Source organism: Carlito syrichta, unplaced genomic scaffold (genome assembly GCF_000164805.1).
Source record: "Carlito syrichta isolate Samal-C Ts95f unplaced genomic scaffold, Tarsius_syrichta-2.0.1 Scaffold115649, whole genome shotgun sequence".
NCBI lineage: Eukaryota > Metazoa > Chordata > Mammalia > Primates > Tarsiidae > Carlito > Carlito syrichta.
The window spans coordinates 138,166-148,494 of NW_007059745.1; the positions used below are offsets into that span (position 1 = coordinate 138,166).

A 10,329-nucleotide genomic window follows, 5' to 3' on the forward strand; every position below is an offset into this window, starting at 1 on the left:
TGATCTGGTAACTCCATAGACAACCTGCGAGTATCTGACGAAAGCTGCATATTTATTCCCTAGAAAAGTCCATGTGGACACATCTCCCTGCCCAGCCCGGATCTTTATTCTCCCTCGTGGTGGGAATTGGGTCACTGCCAACCTTAATTTCACTATAGCTATAGTGGACACCCCTGTTGTGCATTTTTGTACATGTGTGCAAGTATTTTGCCAGAACAAAAATTTAGAAGTGGTACTAAGTCACAGAATATGCTCATTTTTAAAATTTTGGTAACTAACAGCCAAGTTGCGCTCCAGTTTGCCCATCTCAGCAGTGTGAGTGCTGTACTTGTTTTTCAGTATCCTCACTATACTTGATAACATTGATTATCCCAATAATTACAGTTATAATTATAATTTTTCTAGTTATAATTTCTGTACTTAGAAAAAGGCTTCTGACGGATGAGCTCACATGTCATTTAGAGCACTCATGTTCTCCTAATGAGATGCTGAAGATTCTTTGCAGAGTGTTTTTGAGGCAGGATGTGCATTCTCAGTGGTGGTCAGACATCGGAAAGAACTCCCTGAGGCCAGCAGTACAGACTGACCACCTGCGGGTGGTGTGCTGTACTGTAGAATGCTTTTAAAAGTACTTTATTCGGTACCAATTTTTTAAATAGGAAGACTCATACAGAACTTGCTCTCTGAAGAGCTGGAAGAGCTAGCTGTGCTGGGCACCAGTGCCCACATGCTTTGTTGTGCTGAATTCACGTGGCAGCGGGGCCCTGTGTCTGGGAGTGTGTCTCTTGGTCGGTGCCAGCAAGGCCGTTTCACCCTTTCCTCTCCTGGCCCTGTACGCATCCGAACCTGTTCACCCCGGAGGGACATTTAGCATACAGGATCGCTCCTTAAACTGACTTCTTGCATGCTATTGCTGATGGAAAGAGGGAAGGAGAAACGCACGTTGTTAGAGCAAGACAGGAAGGAATTTGCATGTGTGTGTGAGAAAGCAGGATTTATTTAGAGGACAGAAAAGCTCCCACGATGGGAAGGGACCCCAGGGCATTCCCCAGGAAGGAACTTTAAAAAGCACAACCAGGTGTTTCATGCCCGATATTCATGAATGTGATTCTGCTCATCTGAATCTGGGTCTGTTAGAAACTGGGGTCTGACCCATGTGTTCTAAACCCAGTTGTTCACGACAAAATCCAGTGGCTTGGATTACTTCGAGATGAGCCTTTTTTGTGACCATGTTAGACTCAGTTGACATGTTATGTTTACATGCACCGTGTTCAAAGACCTGCAAACGCAGCCCTTGCCGTCCCGTGCTGACTGCCTGACTCCTGTCTGTAGCTCGCCATGCCTTCTCCCATGCCCGAAGACCTGAACGTGCACTACATCGGAGAGTCTGCCTCCAGGCTGCTGTTCTTGTCCATGCACTGGGCACTCTCGATTCCTTCCTTCCAGGCTCTAGGGTGAGTGTTTGAAGCCCTTGGATGCAAATGTGATTTTGAAGCAAAATATGTACTAAACAAGAACTCTTCTTTGGGGAGGGTTTGCACTAAAGGAAAAGAATGGGGCAATTCATTACTTCAAGTTGTGTCATTCGTATGACAAACCCTGGCAGCCAAGTCGTACTTTCCCTGTGTTGTTTTTATGTGGAAGAGTATCCATGGTTCATCATTCTACTGAATTAGTCATTTGGGAGGAATATAATAGGTGGAGTTGACAGATGACGGCTAGCATGTATAACAGGCCCCAGCTTCCATCGGCTCAAAGACAGGGAGGCTGCAGGGGTTCCCTGAGCGGTGGCTCCCCTCCCCTGCATGGATGTCCTGGGCGGTGGCTCCCTCCCCTGCATGGATGTGCTGGGTGGCTGCTCCCCTCCCCCGTGGGGGTGCCCTGGGCGGTGGCTCCCCTCCTCCATGGGGGTGCCCTGGCAGTCGCTCCCCTCCCCTGCACGGGTGCCCTGGGCGGTCGCTCCTCCCCAGCCACCACCGCTTCAGTGTCATTCCCGGCCTCATCCAGTGAACTGAAGCGTGCTCACAGTGGTGATGTTGAAAACATGAGTAATTGTTTTCCAGTCCTGTGGTTTCAAAAGGAAAGGAAGTGTCGACCTTGGCAGCCCCACTCCAGTGGTGTAGAGGCTTGGCCTCAACACCAAGGAGCACAACTCAACCCTGCTCTGAAGCGTCAGAAAATGGAAAACAGCCTCCATAAGAAACCCAAGCTTCACCTAAGTCTGCCACATTTAATTTGGAGTGCTTTAAGTGAGCTTATTCTGAAAAGGCAAAGCAGTGGAAAATGTTAGCTCCAGAGCTGGAAAATATTTACTCCTAGGATGCTGTTCCCCCGTATGATGTTGTAATCAATTCTCTTTTACCTCCTGTCCGTCTGTTCTTCCGTTTGACCAGTGGGAAAAATACCTGCCCATCCTATATCCTTAGACACTATTTTGAGCTTAACTAAGAAACATCTGAATCATGAGTGTAAAAGGCATACAGAGAAATGAATAAAGGCATATTTAGTATTATAGTTTGGTTTTTAAAATCAGTGTTAGAAGCCAGGCACAAGGAGGCTGAGGAAGGAGGATTGCTTGCGGCTAGGAGTTAGAGATCAGCCTGGGCAATATAATGACCCTACCAAAATAAATACAAATAATTAGCCAGGCGTGCTGGCACGTGTCTGTAGTCTCAGCTACTTGGGAGGTTGAGACAGGAGGATTGCTTTGAGCCCAGGAGTTGGAGGCCACAGGGAGCTGTGATTATGCCACTGCATTCCAGCCTGGGTGGACAGAGCAAGGCCCTGTCACTACAAACATTAAAAAGAAAAAAAAAAAATCAGTGCTAGATATGCCATGCATTAAATCAGGTACTCAAATATTGCAGTTACATAGACTGCCTGATTTACAATGGTTAACCTTTACAAGTTCTTGTTAGCCTTTTCTCTCATAATAAAATTCAACTTTGAGAATTTTTCCAGTTGTTTTTTCTTTTGGTAGGGTGGGGGAATGTTTGTTTTTCTAAGAGCCAGGGTCTCACTTTGCTGCCCAGGCTGGCCTCAAACTCGTAGGCTCAAATGATTCTCCAGCCTCAGCCTTCTGTGCCCAGCTTTCAGTGTATGTGTGTGTTTAGAAAAAGATTAAAATACAATGTAAAATTGCATATTGGCAGTTTACTAATTTTAAAATGTTAAGTGTAGTTCACCAAACTTGTAACTGACATACTTATGCCTGGAAAGTAACCTGGTGAAATTTTTCATAAGCTATCAATTATTACAGTAAACAAAGGAAGGAATTTTTGGAAGTGGTTTGAACCTCTTGAATTATTCACAGCACCATTAAACTTAAGTATATCATTAAATTGAGTGTAATTGTTCTGTGGAAATAATTCAGATGTTGAAGAAACCAAAAATAAGGTCTAAGGAGGTTTTCGTTTATACAGTAATTAGTTTTAGAGTGGCAACCATATTGCCCGGTGATCTGTATTGGAAATCAGTTTTAATGTAATAGCCACAGGATCATCTTGATCGCTATAGCAGGCAGGGCCATTGGCTGCTGGGCAGACTCTGATTCAGCCATCCTGGTTGTGTGTTGACGTAATCAGATGGATAAGGACTGAGTGCTCATGGTGGACAGATTCTGGTCTGTGGAAGCAGAAGCATTAGTTGTGTTTTTATATCTAAATACAAACGTTGGAAACAACGGCCTAATTTAGAGAGAAACAGATCATCAACGTTATTCATTTTCTAAAAGTCAGGTTTGTTTTGATCACTTAGTTTCATCAAAGGGAACAGTAACTCAGAGAATTTTACAAGTGCGTGATCACTTCTGTATTTAGAAGGACATTGGCTTTCTGTTTGAGATCTGTACTTTCAGAGCTTGGAGGAGTTCAAGTGGGTTGAGTTCCTCCTCCTCCTCACACTGACAGGCTCCCTGTGCCGGGAGTGAGTGGGGCAGCTGTCCACTGCCCCTGGATCCTTCAAATACAGCCAGAAGAAGTTCCAGCCCCACCAGTTGCCACAGGAGACTCTATTGACTGAATAATTTAAGCATTCTTCCACTAAATTCAAGTCCAAAAGTCTAACCTTTTAAAGTGCTACTGAAACAATGTAATGTTTCCTGTAACTTTGTGGGTTTGAAACTGCAGCTTTGTGGGTTCATCACCACGTCACTGATATGTTTCCCTGAGAACCAGTGCCTTCGGTATTCCCAGGTACAGGTGACACAAAAGGCATATTCTTTCATCAAAGTAAATAGTGTAAACAGTGGTACCATCTCTCTTTGTGAGTCCCACATACATATTTTAATGAACATTAACAATCTAGTGCAGTAGTTAGCGAAAAATATCTCTACCTGTTTGTAAAAGAAGTGGACATATTTGCTATTGTACAACTTAGTGCTTTTTTTTTTTTTTGTGAGTTGGAGTCTCACTCTGTCGCCTAGGCTAGAGTGTAGTGGCATGCTCACTGCCACCACAGCCTCGACCTGCTGGGCTCAGGTGATCCTTTCGCCTCAACCTTCCAAGTAGCAAGAACTACAGGCACGCGCTACCATACCCGGCTTATTTTTAAAATTTATTTAGAGATGAGGTCTCACCAAGTTGCCCAGGCTGGTCTCGAACCTCTGAGCTCAGGCAGTCCTCTCACCTTGGCCTCTCAAGTGCTGGGATTACAGGCTTGAGGCACCACATTCGGCCCTTTTTTTTTGACATTTGCTTTCTGGGTGTCTGACAGACCTTAGCTACACTTTCTACCAGGTCCTTTTGCTTCTTCAAGGAAAGATGTTTTGAAAACAGGTAGTATTTAGACATTATTAATGGGCTATTTAGAAAAATGAAAACGGGTACTATAATGGGACTACAGTAGTCATTTTTATTTTCCTGGCAGGAGAGCCTGGCAGCAAACGTGCCCTTACCATCCCAGAACGTAAACCTTAGATGGGGGAGCCTCCGGTGAGGAATTTGACCTTTGCGTTTACTTGCTCCTTTGTACACTGATTTGTAAAGGATTAGAGACGTTGAACGTTGGGTTCTCATTGTGTTTTTCTTCATGTGCTCCCTGCACATGTGGCCGCATTGCCTACGTGAGGCTCAGTGTCCGTAACCCAGAGCAGAGCTCCTTGCTTCTCGGTGGGGCCCTCAGGTGAGAGGATCGGTGCAAACTGTCGAACCCAGCGCCGCTACAAAATAGGTGCACATGGTCCTTGGGGATCTTCTTTTGGGGGCTTGCTTTCCTAACCTAATGAACTTTTTAAAAACACGCCTTACACGGCTAGATGTACTACGAGCCTTTTTTGGTATGGGATAACACTGTGAATAGATGGTACTGGTATAATTGGTTTTGTCAGTTGACACAATTCACACTTCATTTTTCCTTTGGAAATACGGTCCTCTGGTGGCTTTCCAGTGTCCTCCTTCCCCCCTGGCCATGGTGCTGGTGTTCCCGTCCTCCGCTCTTGCCCTCCTTTCTGTTTTCTCTGCACTGCCCAGACAGTTCAGACAGGTGCAGAGCAGGCCCGCGCTGATGCTTTCCAGTGTTCACCTTTCCATGTAGACGAGTCAACACCCTTGGGTAGCTATTTCCTCCGTAAAACTTCCAAACCTGGCCAAGGTGAAGACGGAATTGCTTCCAACTTTTCTTTCATGTGCGCTTTGAACTTTCTCCTTGCGTTTCAAGTAATGCTGAATTATAGAACTATAATAAGTAAGACCTCACTTTCCGGGTGACTGGCACCACTATTGACAGTGGACTGCCCAATGCCCAGAAGTCTCCACACCATGTTTATTAAGCAGTTTCACACGCACGCCATGGCTGCCTCCTGTTTTCACCCTGCCCTTTCTGCTTATTGGCACCCTCCTGTGTTGGCACACATGCAGTTGCCCTGGTTTTCTCTGTGACCATCCCGTCTTCCATCTTGCAGATTTATTATTGTTTACTTACTTGTTCCTTATTACCAGCCATTTGGGTTGTAGCCACTTTTCTTATTCAGAGCTGCAGTGTGTATCTTGTAGCATTGGGTATCTGTTTTGCCTTCTCTTGTTAGTACAGTCATGCTAGTATAGGCATGCACTGCTTAACGACAGGGACACATTCTGAAAAATACACTTTGTAAACCTAGATGGAGTGGCCTGTCACACACCCAGGCTAGAGCTGCACAGCATCAACGGCACTGAACACCGGAGACAGTCGTAGCCCAGTAGTAGCATGTGTGTGTCTAAATGTAGGAAAGGTACTGTAAAAACAGGATGTGGTCTCATGGGACCACCATCATGTATACGGCCCGTTGTTGACCAGCATATTGGGCTGCACAGGCCTGTATTTCCGTGAAGTAGGTTCTTAGGAGCGGAATTGCATGTCTGAGAAGGTGTGCTATCCTCCTCCAGATAGGTCCTGCCAGGCTGCCCTAGGTGTCGAGCCAGTGCAGATTCACAGCCCTGTGCGTGAACACAAATGTTACGTCCTCACCTCCTCCTCTCTTTTGTAAGTGAAAATAATGTCTCGTTATCTTTTATTTTCTTTGATATTGCTTAACTAAGATTGATATTTTAAAATCATGTTCTATATAGAGATTTTAAAATACTGTTTTTCTCTACATTTAAACTGTACTTTCAAATTGATTTTAATAGGCAGTTTCTTTTGCCAAGTAATCGTTCTCAGATACTGAATGGAAAATAGAATAATCTGGAGTTAAAATGTCACCTCCGAATCATTCCCAGTGAGAAAAGCTACTTGCTGTGACTGCTGAGCTGACAGTGTTAGCATTTGTTTCAAGTATGTTCAGTTCTTTAACAAAATGTGATGTCTTGAAGAAGTCTATGATCCTTAATGAATGATTTTTGTTAAGCGCACTGATTATCCTAGTTTTAGAGGTTTAAAGAAAATCATTTGTCAGAATACACTTATTTCCTACCAAGACGTTCTTATCGACTTACATCTCTTTGGAGCATGAAAAGAAATCTCATAATTTTGCTACCTCATTTATAATGAAGTCTACGGGTTTGGGTTAAAGACTGTTTAGTTGGAAAAAGGCCTAAGCCTGCAGCATTTCCAACTCTGTCTTTCCAAAGTTCTTACTTCTGCCTCTTCTCCATCCCCCAAGGTCAGAAATCACTTGCAGAATTCCTCCTCTGTGCCCTGTGCTGCTCTCTGTTCCTGAGCTGTAGAAAGGCGCGAGGGAGTCTCTGCCTTCAGGGTGGGAGACAGACCCTACAATGAGTTAGCGAGTTAGGCTACCGTGAGCCAGGCCGGAGATAGACAGGTCTTGGTGGCCCTGAGGGGACTGATGAAAAGTGTTGAGAGAGGAGTGTTAGGGAGCGTTTCTGCAGGTGTATGAGCTCCGAGCTGGGTTCAGTAGGTGTCAGCCAGGGAAGCAAGGAAGGAGGGTGTCTTGGGAAGACGGCATCATTGAGAGGCACACAGTGTTTCTGTTGAACGTCTGTCGTCTTCTCAAACCCTGGCACGTTTGCCGTCTCTCTTCCTGGGAAACTTGCTGTCCCTGGAGCTCGGGTTTGTTTTGTTTTGCATTCTCTACCATCTTCCTCCACTCAAATGACCAAAATGTGACCACTTCAGAAACGCCTTATCTCACCACCTGGCCTGACCCTCTTCACCTTCCAGTGTGTTGTCCTCCCTTCTAGTAATGTATGGCTTTTATTACCAAAACTCATGGGTCCTGTGTGTTATTTATATAAAGTATTTGAAATTATAGATCATGTCTCCCTTTTTCATGAAGGCAAATTTTAGCTGTCTTGTTAGTTGCTATCTCTCTAATGCCTAGGACAGTGCCTGGCATGTACTTCTTTATTTTTTTTCTTGAGATAGAGTGTTGTTATGCCAGGTTGGAGTGCAGTGACTGTTCACAAGTGTGATCATAGCTCACTGCAGCCTCAAACTCCTAGGCTCAAGCCAACCTCCCGCCCTGAGCCTCCCAGGTAGCTGGGACTACAGACGCAGGCCACCATGCCCAGCTAATTCTTCTGTTTGCACCCCTTAATAACTCTAAGCAAGGTACAGGACATACGGTGCCTCTGCATTTTATAGTTAAGCAGGCTGAGACCTGAGAAGTTTATTTGCCTGATTTCAAGTAGACAAGTGGATGTAAAACCAGGGCTTTGGTTCTGGTTTAATACTTTCTCTGTTCCCTTATGCTGCTGAGGTTACTTATTCAGAAATTCAGGAGAGGATTCTGACCCTTCTTATTTATCTCTTGCTACTCACAGTAAAATCCTGGTATCTCACTTACTGATGTCTCATCTGAAACATGCTTAGAGAATGAGCCATTTCTCCTGTGAAGTTGATTGCTTGCCTGCTGTCAATTAATTCCAGTTACCCTTTTAAAGAAAATGTATACCAATGCTACCTTTTTATTTTTTGTTTTAGATATAAGAACATGCTCGTATGTTAGGTACTCACATAAATTGTTATATTATTTTTTCTTATGTAATACCTTTTTGTTTATGTGGTTCAAATATATTCTTTCTTTAAATTCTTTTAAAAAATGAAAAGAAAATGTACCTGTATTCAAAGCAAAAGAAAACTTGGGAAAGTTTTTTCTAAGTATATACTTTTGCTTTTAATTTGTTTTAAAAAACAATCTTTATTTCCATGAAATGTGAGATTTAAAAAACTGCAAGCAGTTATTCTTATAAACTGTCGGATTGATTACAAGCAAGCTCATCTGGAAACATCTGAGCACTCCCCATCAGTTATTTTCAGCTGCACAAAACAGGATTGGTTGGGTCCATCCCTAGTGGTCTTTCTAGAGCAATTTTAGTTCAGTATTTACTTTTAAATATTTGGATTTGTTGTAAAGTTTATGAAGCTTATTTTAATAATACCTGATTTGTGCTTTTGTTACTGTTTTTAACAGACAAGAAAACAGCATATTGCTGGTGAAAGCTTACTGGAATGAGCTCTTTACGCTCGGTCTTGCCCAGTGCTGGCAAGTGATGAATGTAGCAACAATACTAGCGACGTTTGTCAGCTGCCTCCACAATAGTCTTCAGCAAGGTAAAAAGCACCCGGCTATGTCCTCTTCCAGGATGTAGGAGGACGCATGGGTTTCATAAAATGTCATGACTTAAAGTTAAATACCTGATGACTGTTTGAATGTTTTAGGAACTACTACTCGATTTACATATTTTTTGCATTTGTATAAATTCATTAATCACCTAGAAACATTGATTGATTGATTGATTGATTGACAAGGTCTCGCTATGTTGCCCAGGCTGGTCTTGAACTCCTGGGTTCAAGCAGCCTCCCAAAGTGCAGGGATTACAGGCATAAGCCACTGTACCCGGCTGAAAACATTTAAAAATGAGAATGCATCAAAATTAAAATGAGTATACTTGGGTCTGGCAGGCTATTTCTGACCAGGTGTTGTGAAATTTTGTAAAGGTATCAGAGCAGCAAGGCTGTTTTATGTAGAGGTGAGCAAGTATTTTTGGGCTGATGTTGTATGGGTGATCAAGATGTGTTCTCTCATCTAAGCAGTTCAGAAGAGCAGAACAATCCTTACTCTCTTTTCTTTCCCAGATGCCAAGCTGATTACAACGCCCATATATTTGAGGAGACAAGTAATCTCTCATTCACAAAGGCTTACCTTTATTCAGAGTAGCTTATGACTAACTAGAGGGGCGCCTGTCTGCCAGTGCAGGAGACTGCCTGTTGAGCTCAGGAACCACCTGTACCTTGGGGTCCCTTTTCATTCCTCGGCGTGGGCTATTTCTCACTGCTTTCCATTCCTTGAAATCACTTGCTTCCTCCTCCTATTTAAAGGAAGAGGGGGTCACCTCCAAGTCCCTCAGCGGCTGGTCTGCCACAAGGCAGCCTCACTCCCATCTTACTCCTGGTCTCCTGACCCATCTCGGGCTTGTCGTGTGTGGCATGCCTGCCTTCAGGAAGGTGTGGGTGACTCCTCGCTGATAGATGTGTTTCAACATGCCCCTCCCAGTAAACTAAAATCTTTATTGTAAAGCTTTACTCAGATCTTGTTTGTTCTTCGCAGTGTCTTAGCTAAATGTTTGTTGTTGTTATAGTAGTTTTGGTAATTTTTAAACTCATAGGTGGTTTCGCTCATTTTTTCCCCAACCAATATAATCTTAAAGTCTATTACCAAGGTTTGAGTCTTTTGCACTTTGGCCAGTTTTTCAGATCGGTATCTTTATAGCCTCTCTTCTCCAAGGTGTATCTAGAAAGGAAATGTTACATTTAGGGTTTTCTGGACAACGGCTTTTTTTTCTTGAACGAACGGTATCTTAAGAAAATTAGTTTTAGCCGGGCTTGGTGACTCAGCCTGTAATCCCGCGCCTTTGGGAGGCTGAGGTGAGTGGATTGCCTGAGCCCGCGGGT

General features: G+C 43.8%; 1 protein-coding gene across 3 annotated transcripts in view; it reads left to right on the forward strand.

Annotated features, from left to right (window-relative positions):
* Positions 1-10,329, forward strand: part of NR2C1 (nuclear receptor subfamily 2 group C member 1) — a 38,681-nt gene that overhangs the window by 22,044 nt on the left and 6,308 nt on the right. For 2 of the 3 annotated variants that reach the window (XM_008073083.1, XM_008073092.2), the window contains exons 9-10: positions 1,333-1,454; positions 8,849-8,988. In XM_008073083.1, coding sequence (XP_008071274.1) covers positions 1,333-1,454; positions 8,849-8,988 — 262 coding nt within the window. The remainder of the gene's footprint in view (positions 1-1,332; positions 1,455-8,848; positions 8,989-10,329) is intronic. The other variant, XM_008073099.2, reaches the window with a different exon arrangement.